Here is a 19535-nt window from a genome sequence, read left to right as displayed (position 1 = left end):
ATCATTACTACCAGAGCATGTTCAGCATTACCCTGCGATTTATTAAAATGTCCAATAAAATCAATTTGTCGGCCTGTCCATGGACCTTCAGGAGAGGGTTGGGATTTGAGTAGAGTTTGATTAGAGCAGGCAGAAGGGTTTGTCTTTAAACATGGTAAGCATCTAATAACATATTCTTCAACATCATTTTTCAACCCAGACCACCAACAGACTTGATGTAATTTCTGTATTGTGGTAGGGCCAGAATAATGTCCTGCAGTAAAGTGGGAATGAAACAAACTGAACATATCATCTTTAAGTTGCGGAGGAACACATACCACAAGGTAATTGTGGAAATATCAGAAAGAATTCACGATTAATAAGAATTTAGCTCATGCTTGAGTTTAAACTGAAAACAGCAAACACTGACCTCGGGGTGAAGGAGATAAGGATAAAAGCTGCAGGATAGTAAAGGCAAATTCAAAGGAGTCACCATGTGTAAGAGATAATGTGTGAATAATGGATGTCAGTTAACAGGGTCCCTACAAATGCTAGTGAACGAACAAAAGGTCAGTTGCAGGAATAACAGATGTGGCCAAATGGGAGGGGAAGTTTACCTTAGCAGAAATATGCTGTAGGAACAGCAGGGGTGGGAAGGGATGAAAAAAGACCTAACTTATCAAGATATGGGGCACACATTAGTAACGAAGGCACCGACATTAGTAATAACTCATGGAGGCAAGACAGGGTTACGATAACAGAAGAATGCATATGTACAAAGTTGAAATGTCAGCAGAATCTGCCAAAACCGACATGTGTTTAACTGAGAGAAGAAAGGGTATAACTAGGCACAAAATTTGGAGGAAGTTAGCAAGAACCTAGGAGCAACATTCGACAGCAGGAATCTGGGGTAGAATCCCTAAGCTGAAGTCAGACGCCGCTTGATCACCTCGGACTGAATCGGGTAATATCTATATGGGTTGTGAGTCCTATATTCTGTAGTAACTAATGAACAGTGTTTCTTAAAGCATTTATTAAAGATAAGTTGGCTTGTGAATCTAGTGTCATAGTCTTTTGTTCAGGTTAAACTTACTGTGGGAACCCTAAAAGGAAAATTGTGAACCTATTTGTTCGATCTTTCCAACATCTAGCGAATTCAGCGCAACAAAGTGATACCCCAGATGGGACATTTAAAACATTGTTTTGGACAAAATATACCACAGTAAGGGTCTGAACAATATCTGTTAGAGTCAGATAAAGTGGAAAGCAGTAGCTATGGTGGAACATGACGCGACTAATGGGGAGACCTCCCAGGTTTGGGAAGGACAGTTTAACCAGTTAATGGTAGGGAAATATCAGGACTGGGCGGTGACGATCTCCGGTCCAAGTTTCAAAGGAAGTCAGACCTTCTTTGAACACAACAATGAAAAGGGAAAAATGAAACAAAAAGATTTTAAATATTTTCTGTTGGCAGCCTGTTACTCCGAACTAATGAGCGAGCGAGCATTAACGCACAGTCAGGGTCAGACCCAACTCCAATTACAGTCTTGAGATAGACCAGCTCCAGAAACAGGTTAAAAATTTGCAAAAGGAAAATGAGAAGTTACGTAGTGATAAAAGATTGCACACTCTCCATATGGTCTCTAGTGTGACTGCAGTCGATGCAAGTAATCAAAAAGTACACCAAATGCAGGAACAATTAGACGAGTCCACAAGGGACCGCTGTGCCCTAGAGGAAAAGTGTCAGGTTTTGAGATCAGCCCTAAATGTTATACAACAGTCTCACCAGCGGGAAAAATATGATAAAACGGATCATACCCACTGTCACCAGGAAATGAAAGTATTAAAGTCACAATTATCTTCACACTAAGGCATAATATGCGCTTTCTCCGATGGAGGCGGTGAGGGTATCGACTGCTCCAAGGCGGCCCAGAACAGTAAGAGGGACTGATCAGGAGAAGGGGACTATGGCGCCCCCCCCTGACCCATTATGGTACTGTGCCCCGCCACCCTATAGAAATGATAAAGGCCCTACTGCCCCAGAGGAGCCGCAGCCCCTGCTGCCCATGAACTCTATAGTCACTTTTCAGACACAGGAAAGGACCGATGGTCAAGTGGCAGACGCTGCACCCAACGGACCTATCAATTATGTCACCCTTTTTCCCTCTCCCAATTGAACGATATTGCCAAAAACGTACCCAAGTTCGATGGCAAGACTAATTATTAATTATGGAAGGCTGCGGTTCTCCAGGCCTCCGAGATTAGATGAGGGAAAGCTGAGGAAACTAGCTGTTGGGTATGGAGAAAGAGTCAGACTGAACACTGTGAGCTCAAAGTGAAGTGTGACCTTAGTCTTTTACTGCAGGTCTCCAGAGTGCCTCTCCAACCTGTGAAGCCTTATTAAATACCTGCACTCCCAAGGGATTATGGAATATCTTGGGACTCTGGGGAATGAGCCCTCTGGTGGCTGTACAGAGTAAATACAAGTCCACATATATAACAACATTCCCCCCAAAAGTCAATAGTGTAACTATTTACAATGTGAGTCGATCTGGGGCCCTTCTTGCCCTGGTTGATAGTCTCAGTGTGAAGGCTGGTATTGTTGAATCATTTGTTGGGCCCTCGCTGGGCTGCTGTGCAGCTGGCCTTGCTGGGCTGTCTGGTGTGGTGGGTCCTGCTGGGCTGCTGTGGATGATGGGTTCTGCTCCGTGGTCAACCGTGGTGTCGGTTGCCACTAGTGTGTATATTGGGGGGTCAAAAAAGGTAGGGTCCAAGGTGGGTTGCTCAGGATAGTCCGTGAATCTGAGTTTGATTTGGTCCAAGTGTTTCCGGTGAATGAGTCCATTTGAAAGTTTGACCCGAAACAACCTGCTCCCCTTTTTGGCCACGACAATGCCGGGAAGCCACTTGGGACCTTGTCCATAATTTAATACAAATACAGGATCATTGATTTCAATCTCGCGTGACACATTTGCGCTATCATGGTATGCACTTTGTTGAAGCCGCCTGCTCGCTATCTGTTCATGCAGATCAGGGTGAACTAACGAGAGCCTTGTTTTAAGTGCTCTTTTCATGAGCAGTTCAGCAGGTGGGATCCCAGTGAGTGAGTGTGGTCTTGTGCGGTAGCTAAGCAGGACTCGGGATTGGCGAATCTTCAGTGAGCCTTCAGTTACCCTCTTCAAGCCTTGCTTAATGGTTTGCACTGCTCTCTCTGCTTGACCATTAGACGCTGATTTAAACGGGGCAGATGTGATATGTTTGATCCTGTTACAGGTCATGAATTCTTTGAACTCAGCACTGATAAAACATGGCCCATTGTCGCTCACCAGGACATTGGGTAAACCGTGTGTGGCAAACATGGCCCGCAGGCTTTCAGTGGTGGCAGCGGATGTGCTAGCCGACATTATCTTACATTCAATCCACTTGGAGTATGCGTCTCCAACCACAAGGAACATTTTACCCAAGAACGGGCCTGCATAGTCGACTTGTACCCTAGACCACGGTTTGGAGGGCCAAGACCATAAACTTAGCGGCGCCTCCCTGAGTACATTGCTTAACTGCAAGCATGTATTACATCTATGAACGCAGGATCCTAATTCCGCATCGATACCGGCCCACCACATGTGGGATCTGGCTATCACTTTCATCATTACGATGCCTGGGTGGGTACTGTGGAGGTCATTGTCTCTGCCCTTCTTGGGGACAAATACTCGATTGCCCCACAGAAGGCAGTCTGCCTGTATAGACATTTCATCTTTGCGCCGCTGGAACGGCTTTATCTCTTCCTGCATTTCCACTGGGACACTGGACCAGCTCCCGTAAAGTACGCAGCTTTTGACTAGAGATAATAAGGGGCCCTGGCTTGTCCGGGTTTTGATCTGCCAGGCAGTGACAGGTGATTGCTCACTCTCAAATGCTTCCATAACCATGGCTTGATCTGCGGGCTACGCCATTTCCACCCCTGTCGTGGGCAATGGCAGCCTACTGAGAGCATCGGCGCAGTTTTCTGTGCCTGGCCTGTGGCGGATGGCGTAGTTGTATGCGGACAACGTGAGTGCCCATCTCTGGATACGGGCCAATGCGTTTACTCTTTATCCCTTTACTCTCAGAAAACAGGGATATAAGTGGCTTATGGTTAGTTTCCAATTCGAATTTTAACCCAAACAGGTATTGATGCATTTTCTTTACCCCACAGACACACGCTAATGCTTCTTTCTCAATCATGCTGTAGGCTCTCTCAGCCTTGGACAGACTCCTGGATGCACAAGCAACCGGTTGCACTTTCCCGAAATCATTAGCTTGTTGCAATACACACCCAATGCCATATGATGACGCATCACATGCTAGTACCAAACGCTTACATGGATCATACAACACAAGCAATTTCTTTGAACATAACAATTTTTTTGCTTTTACAAAGGCATTTTTTTGGCTTTTGCCCCAAACCCATTCACCCCCTTTTCGTAGTATGACATATAGTGGTTCTAGCAGGGTGCTGAGACCCGGTAAGAAGTTACCAAAGTAGTTCAAAAGTTCCAAGAAAGACCGCAGCTCCGTCACATTCTGTGGCCTCGGTGTGTTCTCGATTGCCTCCGTCTTCGCGCTGGTGGGCCTGATGCCGTCCGCCGCAATCCTCCTTCCCAGGAACTCCACTTCAGGCGCCAGGAAAACGCACTTCGAACGTTTTAACCTGAGCCCCACGCAGTTGATTCGATTAAGAACCTCCTTCAGGTTCTGCAGGTGCTCGACTGTGTTCTGACCTGTGACCAAGATGTCGTCCTGGAAGACCACGGTGTGCGGGACCGACTTCAGTAAACTTTCCATGTTTCTCTGGAATATCGCCGCCACTGATCGGATTCCAAACGGGCATCTGTTATAAACAAAAAGACCTTTGTGGGTGTTGATGCAGTGAGGCCCTTCGATGATTCCTCCAGTTCCTGTGTCATGTAGGCTGAAGTCAGATCCAGCTTCGTGAACGTCTTTCCTCCCGCCAGCGTTGCAAAGAGGTCATCGGCTTTTGGTGGTGGGTATTGGTCCTGCAGGGAGAAACAATTGATAGTTACTTTGTAATCGCCACAGATTCTCACGGTACCGTCTCCCTTGAGGACTGGGACAATAGGACTGTCCCACTCACTGATTTCGATCGGTGAAATGATGCCCTCTCGATGCATCCAGTCTAGCTCGATCTCTATCCTTTCTCTCATCATATACGGTACTGCTCTCGCCTTGTGATGGATGGATCGCGCCCCCCGAATTAGGTGGATCTGCACTTTTGCTCCTTGGAATTTCCCGATGCCTGGTTCAAACAGCGAAGGAAATTTGTTTAAGACCTGGGCACACAAAGTTTCGTCAGCGGGCGATAGCGCTCGGACGTCGTCCCAGTTCCAGCGTATCTTTCCCAGCCAGCTCCTGCCGAGCAACGTGGGACCATCGCCCGGTACCACCCAGAGTGGTAGCTTGTGCACCACTCCATGGTAGGAGGCCTTTACGGTAGCACTGCCGATTACAGGAATCAGTTCTTTAGTCTCGTGCAAACTGGAGTTAAGACTGGCCTTGAGGCCTTGATGCACCACAACCTTTCGAAAGTCTTTTTGCCCATGATGGACTGGCTCGTGCCTGTGTCCAGCTCCGTTGACAGTTCAACATTCAGCATTATTGGGGGACAATTCGTGGAGAATGTGTGCACCCCATGTACCTCTGCCTCCTCTATCTGAGGCTGTGGTTCGTAGTGATCCTCCATGGTGGTTTGCAGGTTTAACAGGCCTAGCAGCTCACCTACACATACGTTGGAGGTGTCCCATTGTTCCACAGCCCTTGCAAATGTATCCTTTGAATCGGCATGAATGGAAACGATGATCACCCCCACAGCACCAACAAGGTGTTAATGGCCTTGCATTCATCACCCTTGATGGTGGGCTCTGAGACATCTGCGGACGTGTAGCTGCAGGTATGTGTGACCTGCCCTGTACATTATGATTCGAAAACAACATTACTTTGTTCACAGTACTTGTAGCATCACGTGTGTGCTGAGAGATTTGCTTAGTATTGTCACTGGTGGCAATGAACGCCTAGGCTATCGCTATGGTCTTACTCAAGGTTGGGATCTCTACAGTCAAAAGCTTGCGAAGTATGGTTTCGTGGCCAATGCCAAGTATAAAAAAGTCTCTGAGCATGTGTTCCAAATGTCTTCAAATTCGCAATGTCCTGCAAAGCATCTCAGCTCAGCGACATAACACTTCCTGGCCTTCAGACCTTTTGTAGGTGTAGAACCGGTACCTCGCCATCAGAACCCTTTCTTTCGGGTTCAAATACTCTCGGACCAGTGTGTACAAATCGTCGTACGATTTCTCCGTGGGTTTCATTGGAGTGAGCAGATTCTTCATGAGTCCATACGTTGATGCCCTACAGACGGTGAGGAGGATCGCTCCACGTTTGGCAGCGCTCTCTTCCCCATCTAGCTCGTTGGCCACAAAGTATTGGTCGAGTCGCTCCACAAAAGTTTCCCAATCATTTCCCTCCGAAAATTTCTCCAGGATGCCCACTGTTCTCTGCATCTTTGGGTTCGCTATCTGTATCTCATTGCCAGTTGTTGTGTATGGAGAAAGAGTCAGACTGAACACTGTGAGCTCAAAGTGAAGTGTGACCGTAGTCTTTTATTGCAGGTCTCCAGAGTGCCTCTCCAACCTGTGAAGCCTTCTTAAATACCTGTGCTCCCAAGGGATTATGGGATCCCTTGGAACTCCGGGGAATGAGCCCTCTGGTGGCTGTACAGAGTAAATACAAGTCCACATATATAACACTAGCAACTCTGTGTTTGGGACCCGTTATATTCAGGGCCATGCCCCAAACTCAGAACAGGACAGGGCACCCTAGTTGAAATGTGGATTGCATTTAAGGAGGTGGCGGAAGTTAGCAGCAAGGATCCTGTTATGGAACTAGCAGAATTTACACAGGGGGATGAAGAACACCCCCGCACTTATGCATAAAGCTTGTGGGTGGTTTTCTGTAACCTGATTGGAACATTGGACCGCGTCAATCTGGACACATGGTTTAAGTCCCTCTTTTCCCATGCCCCTGAGTCCGGTAGCAGGGCAGTTAAGCTCTTCGACCCTACCGATGATACTCGTAATGAAGCCTGGATCTTGAGACACATGACCAGAGCTTGGCTGGACGATCAAAATCAACTCCCTCCGCAACCAAAAGATAGAACCCATTCTGTCCGCTTCGGACAGATATAGCTGACCCGCCAGCATGGAGGACTGAAGGACCTCCAAGGTATCTGGCAGCAAATCAGGAAAATAGGGGATATGGGCCATCAAGGGGGCCCTGTTATAATTACGGAAAGACGGAGCATTGGCAAAGGGAGTGTCAGGCGCCAAAAATAAGTAACCGGTCCGGCGCTGTGGGAGACTCCAGGTGAATGGCACCCTGTCATGTGCGACCGGGACTCAAGCCTGGGGACCACCAATGATGGGGCCCGACCTCAGAATTCGTGTGCGAGGTGGCACCCTTCCATAAACAACCGGTACTCGTGCCCGGGGACCACCAATGACGGGGTCCGACCTCGGAGGTCGAGTGCGAGGCAGGATATGACAGTCATGGATGGCCTATAGTCTCAGGTGTCATAGGAGGTCGCAACACCACCTTCTTATGGGATACAGGTGGATCCAGAACATGTCTGGGAAACCAGCAGCCTCTCTCGCACAACGACTTATCTAATCAAGAAATTTTCCTTAACGGCTTTAACAGTTATCAGCAGACCGCTACAATCACTAAGCCATTGCAGATTCAATTGGGAAGTTTCAAATTTAAGCATGCCTGCCTGTCAGTGATCATTGGTGATCATTTTCCAACAGTCCATCGACTCTAGATCAGTTCTTATGGACTGGAGGGTAGCTAATATAACACCACTTTTTAAAAAAGGAGGGTGAGAGAAAACGGGTAATTATAGACCAGTTAGCCTGACATCAGTAGTGGGGAAATATTGGAATCAATTATTAAAGATGAAATTGCAGCGCATTTGGAAAGCAGTGATAGGATCAGTCCAAGTCAGCATGTATTTATGAAAGGGAAATCATGCTTGACAAATCTTCTAGAATTTTTTGAGGATGTAACTGGTGGAGTGGACAAGGGAGAACCAGTGGATGTGTATTTGGACCTTCAAAAGGTTTTTGACAAGGTCCCACACAAGAGATTCGTGTGCAAAATTAAAGCACATGGCATTGGGGGTGATGTACTGATGTGGATAGAGAACTGATTGGCAGACAGGAAGCAGAGAGTCGGAATAAACGGGTTCTTTTCGGAATGACAGGCAGTGACTAGTGGGGTGCTGAAGGGCTGTACTGGGACCCCAGCTATTTACAATATGCATCAATGAATTAGATGAAGGAATTGAGTGTAATATCTCCAAGTTTGCAGATGACACTAAACTGGGTGGCAGTGTGAGCTGTGAGGAAGATGCTAAGAGGCTGCAGGATGACTTGGACAGGTTAGGTGAGTGAGCAAATGCATGGCAGATGCAGTATAATGTAGATAAATGGGAGGTTATCCACTTTGATGGCAAAAACACGAAGGCAGAATATTATCTGAATGGCGGCAGATGAGGAAAACGGGAGGTGCAACGAGACCTGGGTGTCATGGTACATCAGTCATTGAAAGTTGGCATGCAGGTGCAGCAGGCGGTGAAGAAGGCAAATGGTATGTTGGCCTTCATAGCTAGGGAATTTGAGTATAGGAGCAGGGAGGTCTTACTGCAGTTGTACAGGGCCTTGGTGAGGCCTCACCTGGAATATTGTGTTCAGTTTTGGTCGTCTAATCTGAGGAAGGACGTTCTCGCTATTGAGCGAGTGCAGCGAAGGTTCACCAGCCTGATTTCCGGGATGGCAGGACTGACATATGAGGAGAGACTGGATCGACTGGGCCTGTTTTCACTGGAGTTTCGAAGAATGAGAGGTGATCTCATAGAAACATATAAAATTCTGATGGGACTGGACAGGTTGGATGCAGGAAGAATGTTCCGGATGTTGGGGAAGTTCATAACCAGGGGACACAGTCTAAGGATAAGGATTAGGACTGAAATGAGGAGAAACTTCTTCACTCAGAGAGTTGTTAACCTGTGAAATTCTCTAGCAAAGAGAGTTGTTGAGGCCGTTTCACCGGATATATTCAAGAGGGAGTTAGATATGGCCCTTACGGCTAAAGGTATTAAGGGGTATGGAAAGAAAGCAGGAAAGGGGTACTGAGGTGAATGATCAGCCATGATCTTATTGAATGGTGGTGCAGGCTCGAAGGGCCGAATGGCCTACTCCTGCACCTATTTTCTATGTTTCTATAAAGATAAACTAATGGGCCGAAAATTGCGGCCTCACCGGATCTATATGATGTGCGCACGGAACCAGCGAGGCCTCGCAAAAGCCGGTTCTCAGGGCGCAATGTGCATGCGCCAAAAACTGGCTTTCCAATCTGTCAAAATTTCTTTTGACAGATCGAATGCATCCCGGGGAGAAGGACATCCGCGCGGAAGAGATTGGGCTATTTGCCTGGTAAAACTTTTATGCATGTTAATAGCATAGCTTACTTTTACCACCGTAACACTTTTAAAACATAGAAAAATTTAATGTAATCACTCATTTTTATGTTAAAAACCCTGTCCGTTAAGGTAAGTGTATTTTTAACCACATTAAAACATATTAAAAAGAAATTCCAAAATGTTTTTTTCCTAAAACATTTAATTACTTTTCATTTCAATAAATTTTAAATATACGCGGTGTTTTTTTAAATTATTGTGCTGTGTTTTGCTGTTTTAGGGAGTTATTCTCATTGATAGTAATGGGAACTCAGGCAACAGAGTTCCCGTTATTATCAATGAGAATACTGCATATTGATTGGTGGTCCAGGCCCACATGATTGCAACATAGACGTCCATACGTGAAAGACAGATCCCCGTACGCTGCTCAGTGAATGAAGGCCTCAGACCAGAATCTTACATTTTTCCGGGACCAATAGGTAGTTTCGTGGATTTATTTGGGTCGGATGTGTTCATACAAAGGAAGCCTCCTACTGCAGTTTTCCCCAAATTGTCTCTGACGGGGAAGTCCAGAACAAAGGGACATTGGGCTAGATTTTACACTTTTGTGCTTTTCGCCCAAAAGTGGGCAGTAAAAATGGATCTTCAGATCGCCAGCTTTTCATCCATTCGCAAAGCATCTAGTCTCCATTTTTGAAATTGGGCGTTACCACGAGTGATATGAAATGGGCGGTAGTGTTAAATCTCGCTGACCTGCCGTAAAGTGTCGCTTTCCTTAGCAACGTCATGGCAACGCTCGATTCCCGCGATTCAGAAGGTCAAGGGACATCATGACATGTGCAGAAGAGGAGACAGAGAGAGAGGGAGCTCAGAGGGACTGAAGGCATATGTTGGTGCGGTGTGGCTGCTTTGGGAGGTAGGAGGGAGAGTTTAGAGCTTTACAGCAAATAGGGAAACAAAAACTAGCTGTTACCAGCCACATATTTGACCGAATTTGGCCTATAATGGAGGGAGAGGGGGAGGCATCACAGCATGCTGTGGAGACTGACGCTGGAGAGAGCAGTGAGATGGGAGAGGAGCACATTGGAGGGTGCAAAAGAGTGAGGAGGTTCTCAGACGAGGCAAATGCCTTCTACCTGCAGGAAGTCGAGTTAGGCTGGGGTGATTTGACACAGAGAGGGCATGGGAAGCCCACCCCAAAGGTCTACCAGAATATATGGGCCAAGATAGCAGCGATGGTCTCGTCGGCGACCAACGAGGTGCGTGAGGGCAACCAATGACGCAAACGATGGAACGATGGGATCCACAAGAGTAAGTATTACATTATTTGCATGTACTTATGTATTTATATAATTTGATTTGTAACAGTCATGAGTGACTGTTAGCAGATGTGAGGTCTTTCACTTTTACCGGGAATGTTTTACTCAAAGTCTGCGGTCACGGTGCACGTCTTTAGGTAAAGAATGATAATTATCATAATAATCATGATTACATCTGTCGGATATGTGTTGTATCAGTCTCTGTGACAGTACCTAGCAATGATATCACGCAATGATCTCATGCCATGTCGTCCTGTCACCTTTTACAGAAGAAGCTATCGACGATGAGGTCCGTGCAGAGGCGAACGGGTGGGGGGCCACCAGTCCCCAGCGACATCACTGACGGAGGTGCGGGTGCTCGCACTCGTGGAGAAGCACCCCTGGACAGCCACGGAAGCAGCTGCAGATCCTGAAGTAATGCCACGTGAGTAAAGTTTACACCATTGCGTGATGTAAAGTTAATAGATGCCACATCCACTCATATCCGAACAATCAAATATGATAGATGATTTCTAAAATTATCAGAGAAATAATACTGGCCGAATGAAAATCATTGCAATGCAAATGTGTTGATGGTCATGAAATGTGATGTCTGTGATGATTTAGAGAGTGGTGGTGCTTTTGTCGTGCATATGCTGTGTGTAGCACTGGACTCACCTTGTCAACCTAGCACCCCCTTCTCCTCTAATAACCTCATTTGTGCTTTGCAGCTCAGCCAGCAGTGTGGCCCCAGGCAAGACCACAGAGGCCAGAAGGTGTGGGTACGTGGCCCGACTTTCTAGACGATCCAACACCTGGTGCTGAGGAGCTCCGATTCTCACCCATCAATCCGCTGGGTCTGTTCTCTACAGAAGAGAGCGCGGACTTCGAGGAACGTGCATCGCCACGCTCCAGAAGCCATTCCACCTTAAGGCCATCTAGTGGTCCTCCAGTCATTTCCGCCTCCACTCTGAAGATACCGGCCCCAAGCACCTCACCACAGGGCACCCCATTTGTCCCCAGAATGGCGCCAACCCCGCAGAGGCCTTGTGGATGCGGCACGTCTGGTCCACGAGCGCCACGAGTGTGGAGAGACGGTACAGTTGTCCAGGTGGACTGTAGACATTGGTGACCAGCTCATCAAAGCAGTGGGGGGCATATCCCGACAGCTGGTCACTATGACTGAGTACATTCCGTGGATGGCGGAGGCCCTGGATGTGATAGCCAGGAACACTGCTGGCACAGGCCTCCCAGTGGTCTCAGTGCAGGGCACTCCACCCCAAGGTTCCGCACCATCACTGCAAACGACAGATGAGAGCAAGGACCAAGATCCTGCTTCTACATCAGAGAATGTTGCCCCTTTGGCACCCCCTGAGGAGCTCCTCAGCCAAGCGCCATGGAGCAAGGAGGGGAAGGGATAGAGGGCAGAAGAGGGGAGGGGGGAAGGAAAGTGAGATTCATGTCTGCAGGTGGTGGCTTTGTTATATGTCTATCTGGGTGTATGCAATTTGTTGTAATGTAGGGGGGGAGGGGACCAACCTCCTGCTTTGCCTTTGTATTCTGTGTTGCTGGACATGTTGAACATTTGATTGATGTCAATGGTGGGAAAAGTGAGGTGTGGGCGGGGGTTGGGTGTTATTGCCCGTGATACTTACGATTTAACATAAGAACATAAGAATTAGGAACAGGAGTAGGCCATCTAGCCCCTCGAGCCTGCTCCGCCATTCAACAAGATCATGGCTGATCTGGCCGTGGACTCAGCTCCACTTACCCGCCCGCTCCCCATAACCCTTAATTCCCTTATTGCTAAAAACCTATCTATCTGTGATTTGAATATATTCAATGAGCTAGCCTCAACTGCTTCCTTGAGCAGAGAATTCCACAGATTCACAACCCTCTGGGAGAAGAAATTCCTTCTCAACTCGGTTTTAAATTGGCTCCCCTGTATTTTGAGGCTGTGCCCCCTAGTTCTAGTCTCCCCGACCAGTGGAAACAACCTCTCTGCCTCTATCTTGTCTATCCCTTTCATTATTTTAAATGTTTCTATAAGATCACCCCTCATCCTTCTGAACTCCAACGAGTAAAGACCCAGTCTACTCAATCTATCATCATAAGGTAACCCCCTCATCTCCGGAGTCAGCCTCGTGAATCGTCTCTGTACCCCCTCCAAAGCTAGTATATCCTTCCTTAAGTAAGGTGACCAAAACTGCACGCAGTACTCCAGGTGCGGCCTCACCAATACCCTATACAGTTGCAGAAGGACCTCCCTGCTTTTGTACTCCATCCCTCTCGCAATGAAGGCCAACATTCCATTTGCCTTCTTGATTACCTGCTGCACCTGCAAACTAACTTTTTGGGATTCATGCACAAGGACCCCCAGGTCCCTCTGCAGCGCAGCATGTTGTAATTTCTCCCCATTCAAATAATATTCCCTTTTACTGTTTTTTTTTCCAAGGTGGATGACCTCATATTTTCCGACATTGTATTCCATCTGCCAAACATTAGCCGTTTCGCTTAACCTATCTAAATCTCTTTGCAGCCTCTCTGTGTCCTCTACACAACCCACTTTCCCACTAATCTTTGTGTCATCTACAAATTTTGTTACACTACACTCTGTCCCCTCTTCCAGGTCATCTATGTATATTGTAAACAGTTGTGTTCCCAGCACCGATCCCTGAGGCACACCACTAACCACCGATTTCCAACCTGAAAAGGACCCATTTATCCCGACTCTCTGCTTTCTGTTAGCCAGCCAATTCTCGATCCATGCTAATACATTTCCTCTGACTCCGCGTACCTTTATCTTCTGCAGTAACCTTTTGTGTGGCACCTTATCGAATGCCTTTTGGAAATCTAAATACACCACATCCATCGGTACACCTCTCTCCACTATGCTCGTTATATCCTCAAAGAATTCCAGTAAATTAGTTGAACATGATTTCCCGTTCATCCATGTTGCATCTGCTTGATTGCACTATTCCTATCTGGATGTCCCGCTATTTCTTCCTTAATGATAGCTTCAAGCATTTTCCCCACTACAGATGTTAAACTAACTAGCCTATAGTTACCTGCCTTTTGTCTGCCCCCTTTTTTAAACAGAGGCGTTACATTAGCTGCTTTCCAATCCGCTGGTACGTCCCCAGAGTCCAGAGAATTTTGGTAGATTATAACGAATGCATCTGCTATAACTTCCGCCATCTCTTTTAATACCCTGGGATGCATTTCATCAGGACCAGGGGACTTGTCTACCTTGAGTCCCATTAGCCTGTCCAGCACTACCCCCCTCGTGATAGTGATTATCTCAAGGTCCTCCCTTCCCACATTCCCGTGACCAGCAATTTTTGGCATGGTTTTTGTGTCTTCCACTGTGAAGACCGAAGCAAAATAATTGTTTAAGGTCTCAGCCATGTCCATATTTCCCATTATTAAATCCCCCTTTTCATCTTCTAAGGGTCCAACATTTACTTTAGTCACTCTTTTCCGTTTTATATATCTGTAAAAGCTTTTACTATCTGTTTTTATGTTTTGCGCAAGTTTACTTTCGTAATCTATCTTTCCTTTCTTTATTGCTTTCTTAGTCATTCTTTGCTGTCGTTTAAAATTTTCCCAATCTCCTAGTTTCCCACTAACCTTGGCCACCTTATACGCATTGGTTTTAATTTGATACTCTCCTTTATTTCCTTGGTTATCCACGGCTGATTATCCCTTCTCTTACCGTTCTTCTTTTTCACTGGAATATATTTTTGTTGAGCACTATGAAAGAGCTCCTTAAAAGTCCTCCACTGTTCCTCAATTGTGCCACCATTTAGTCTCTGTTCCCAGTCTACTTTAACCAACTCTGCCCTCATCTCACTGTAGTCCCCTTTGTTTAAGCATAGTACGCTCGTTTGAGACATTACTTCCTCACCCTCAATCTGTATTACAAATTCAACCATACTGTGATCACTCATTCCGAGAGGATCTTTTACTAGGAGATCGTTTATTATTCCTGTCTCATTACACAGGACCAGATCTAAGATAGCCTGCTCCCTTGTAGGTTCTGTAACATACTGTTCTAAGAAACAATCCCATATGCATTCTATGAATTCCTCCTCAATGCTACCCCATGCGATTTGATTTGACCAATCGATATGTAGGTTAAAATCCCCATGATTACTGTCGTTCCTTTTTCACATGCCTCCATTATTCCCTTGATTATTGCCCGTCCCACTGTGAAGCTATTATTTGGGGGCCTATAAACTACGCCCACCAGTGACTTTTTCCCCTGACTATCTCTAATCACCACCTACAATGATTCAACATTTTGTTCATTAGAGCCAATATCGTCTCTCACAACTGCCCTGATATCATCCTTTATTAACAGAGCTACCCCACCTCCTTTCCATTCTTGTCTATCTTTCTGAATTGTCAGATACCCCTGTATGTTTAATTTCCAGTCTTGGCCCCCTTGCAATCACGTTTCTGTAATGGCCACCAAATCATACCCATTTGTAATGATTTGTGCCGTCAACTCATTTCCTTTTTTCAAATGCTGCGTGCGTTTAGGTAGAGTGTTTTAATACTAGTTTTTAAACCATGATTTTTAGTTTTGACCCCTCCTGCAGTCTCTTTATATTCATACATATTGTCCCTTCCTATCACCTTGTGGTTTACACTTACCCCAGTGCTACTCTGCTCTGTTGCCTCCTGCCTTTTGCATTCTTTCTTGGGGTCCTGTTCATCTGAGCTCTCACCCACTCTCCTGGGTTCCGAATACTCCTCGCATTGAGGCACCGAGCTTTCAGGCTTGCCTTTTTATGACACTTTGACCCTTTAGAATTTTGCTGTACAGTGGCCCTTTTTGTTTTTTGCCTTGGGTTTCTCTGCCCTCCACTTTTACTCATCTCCTTTCTGTCTTTTGCTTTTGTCTCCATTTTGTTTCCCTCCGTTTCCCTGATTTGGTTCCCATCCCCCTGCCATATTAGTTTAACTCCTTCCCAACAGCACTAGCAAACACTCCCCCTAGGACATTGGTTCCAGTCCTGCCCAGGTGCAGACCGTCCGGTTTGTACTGGTCCCACCTCCCCCAGAACCGGTTCCAATGTCCCAGGAATTTGAATCCCTCCCTGCTGCACCACTGCTCAAGCCACGTATTCATCTGAGCTATCCTGCGATTCCTACTCTGACTAGCTCGTGGCACTGGTAGAAATCCCGAGATTACTACTTTTGAAGTCCTACGTTTTAATTTAGCTCCTAGCTCCTTAAATTCGTCTCGTAGGACCTCATCCCTTTTTTTACCTATATCGTTGGTACCAATGTGCACCACGACAACTGGCTGTTCACCCTCCCTTTTCAGAATGTCCTGCACCTGCTCCGAGACATCCTTGACCCTTGCATCAGGGAGGCAACATACCATCCTGGAGTCTCGGTTGTGGCCGCAGAAACGCCTATCTATTCCCCTTACCATTGAATCCCCTATCACTATCGCTCTCCCACTCTTTTTCCTGCCCTCCTGTGCAGCAGAGCCAGCCACGGTGCCATGAACTTGGCTGCTGCTGCCCTCCCCTGATGAGTCATCCCCCTCAACAGTACTCAAAGCGGTGTATCTGTTTTGCAGGGGGATGACCGCAGGGGACCCCTACACTACCTTCCTTGCACTGCTCTTCCTGCTGGTCTTCCATTCCCTAGCTGGCTGTGGACCCTTCACCTGCGGTAAGACCAACTCGCTACACGTGCTACTCACATCATTCTCAGCATCGTGGATGCTCAGAGTAAATCCACCCTCAGCTCCAATTCCGCAACGCGGACCGTCAGGAGCTGGAGGCGGATACACTTGCCGCACACATAGTCGTCAGGGACACCGGAAGTGTCCGAGTTGCCACATGGTACAGGAGGAGCATATCACGTGACCGAGCTCTCCTGCCATGACTTATCCCTTAGATACACTTAAATTGGCAACAACAATGCTAAAGTTTACTCACTGTTATAGAAGAGAAAAAAGGAAAACTACTCACCAATCACCAGCCAATCACTTACCCCCTTGGCTGTGACATCACCTTTCTGTTTCTTTCTACTTCTTTTTTGCCTTCTCCCTGTAGCTTCAGACCGATATTGGTATAAAAATGTTTTTATTGAACATAAACTTGTTGTGCATTGTCTCAGATAGCGGGACCGTTGCACACTGGTGATTCCATAACATGAATGAAGTTAAGTTTTATTTAACGCTTTCAACATAAACTTTAACTGGCACCAAGGTGATGGGCACCATTGATGTCTGAGCTGCACACACACAGCAGTGTGTCAGCATTGTCACTCACATCTGAACGATTTGCCTGATATAACGTTGCTATTAGCTCCTGACGTAAGAATCTTGAAGGTATGTAGCCACCACGGGCCCTTTCCTACAGTCTGGAGGGGGTCGTGGGCTGGTTGCATAGCCAGCCTTATTGTCTGGCCCTAGGTCAGCGTCCAGCCCCTCATCATCCTCTTCCTCTTTCTCCTGAGGTGGAGCATCAGTCCCTTCCGGCAATTCTTGGTCCCTCCTGATAGCCAGATTGTGCAGCATGGAGCACATGACCATGAATTTACCTACTTGCTCAGGGTTGTATTGTAGCTCCCCTCCTGAGTGGTCCAGACAGCTGAAGCGTTGCTTAAGCACAGTTATTGTTTTATGGGCCACATTGCGTGTGTCCCTGTGGCTCCGGTTATATCGCTTCTCAGCCTCGGTGTGGGTGTCACGCAGGGGGTTCATCAGCCAGGTCATCAACTCCCCCGAAGTTGAAGCAACCTTTTGAATGAAGCGACCTGTGGTTTTAAAAATGGCAGCCACACCCCTGGCTTTAGTTCAGAATAGTTCCGCTTTTTCTGGGTGTTTTTTGGGGCGAGCGATATTTTGGGCAATATGTGTGCGAGGTGGTGAAAGTGACTGGGCGATTTCCTGGGCGTTAGTTTTGCTAAATGTGCTCTTTACGACAAAAAAAAATGGGCGGGTGGTATTATTGAATCTCGGCATTAATTCCATGCGGAAAGTAATGCTGGGCGATATTATGGTCGTTGATTTCGCCCATTCTGATGATTCCACCCAAAAAAAGTGGGCGGACGGTATTATTTTTTCCCGGCATTACGCACATGGGGAAAGTAACGCTCGGCGATAAGTTTCTGAAAAATGCCCGTCAGTTTCCATTTTGTGGCTAAATGGGCGATATATAGGCGTTATATATCATTTCAGCAGTAAAATGGATGCAAAAAACGAGGAAACTCTAGCCCATAATCTTAAAATTAGAGCTAGACCATTTAGGAGTGAAATCAGGAAGCTATTTTTCACACAAACGATAGTGGAAATCTGCAACTGTCTCCCCCAAAAGACTGGATACTAGGTCAGCTGAAATGTTCAAGACTAAGACTGAAAGAGTTTTGCTAGCTAAGGGTATCAAGGTACAAATCTACCATAATCCAATTGAATGGTAAAACAGGAGTAGGCCATTTAGTGCCTCGAGCATGTTCCTACATGATACAAAGCTACTAATGCACCCTTGTATACATTCGTCCTTGACCTTATGGTCTCACATTGTTGAAATTCTGACTTACCAAACATCATGCTACTCTAACGCATTCTTTACTGGACCTAAAAATAGTGTCACTCCTTATATCCCAGCCTAAGAACATAAGAATATAAGAAATAGGAGCAGGAGTAGGCCATTTGGCCCCCCGAGCCTACTCCGCCATTCAATAAGATCATGGCTGATCTGATCTTGGGCTCCACTTCCCTGCCCGCTCCCCATAACTCTTGACTCCTTTATCGTTCAAAAATCTGTCTATCTCCACCTTAAATATATTCAATGACCCAGCCTCCACTGCTCTTTGGGGAAGAGAATTCCAAAGATTCATGACCCTCTGAGAGAAGAAATTCCTCCTCATTTCCGTTTTAAATGGGAGACTCCTTATTTTGAAATTATGCCTCTTAGTTCTAGATTCTCCCACAAGGGAAATCATCCTCTCTGCATTCACCTTGCCAAGTGCCTTCAGAATCTTATATGTTTCAATAAGATCCCCTCTCATTCTTCTAAACTCCAATGAGTATAGACCTAACCTGCTCAACCTTTCTTCATAAGACAACAACTTCATCTCAGGAATCAACCTCATGAATCTTCTCTAAACTGCCTCCAATGCAAGTATATCCTTCCTTAAATAAGGAGACCAGAACTGTACGCAGTACTCCAGGTGTGGCCTCATCAATACCCTGTACAGTTGTAGCAGGACTTCTCTGCTTTTATACTCCATCCGCCTTGCAATAAAGGCAAACATTCCATTTGCCTTCCTAATTACTTGCTGTATCTGCATGCTAACTTTTTGTGTTTCATGTACAAGGACCCCCAGATCCCTCTGTACTTCAGCATTTTGTAATCTCTCCCCATTTAAATGATAATTTGCTTTTTTATTTTTCCTACCAAAGTGGATAACCTCACATTTATCCACATAATACTCCATTTGCCAGATTTTTGCCCATTCACTTAGCCTATCTCTATATTCCTTTGCCGATTCTTTGCGACCTCAACACAATTTGTTTTTCCACCTATCTTTGTATCATCAGCAAATTTGGCTACATTACACTCGGTCCCTTCATCCAAGTCATTAATATGGATTGTAAATAGTTGAGGCCCCAGCACTGATCCCTGTGGCACTCTACTAGTTACAATTTGCCAACCTGAAAATGACCCATTTATCCCGACTTTCTATTCTTCTTCCTACAAGCT

At 46.3% G+C, this 19535-nt stretch overlaps 1 protein-coding gene across 1 annotated transcript in view; it reads left to right on the top strand.

Annotated features, from left to right (window-relative positions):
* Nucleotides 1-1254: 1254 nt before the first annotated feature.
* The window catches only part of LOC139255041 (alpha-aspartyl dipeptidase), an 84310-nt gene continuing 66029 nt past the window's right edge, over nt 1255-19535 (top strand). The window contains 3 exon segments of the mRNA XM_070873860.1: nt 1255-1501; nt 9464-9521; nt 11535-11585. Coding sequence (XP_070729961.1) covers nt 1255-1501; nt 9464-9521; nt 11535-11585 — 356 coding nt within the window.

The sequence above is a fragment of the Pristiophorus japonicus genome, chromosome 3 (genome assembly GCF_044704955.1).
Source record: "Pristiophorus japonicus isolate sPriJap1 chromosome 3, sPriJap1.hap1, whole genome shotgun sequence".
NCBI lineage: Eukaryota > Metazoa > Chordata > Chondrichthyes > Pristiophoridae > Pristiophorus > Pristiophorus japonicus.
This window is presented reverse-complemented; position numbering and strand designations above follow the sequence as displayed.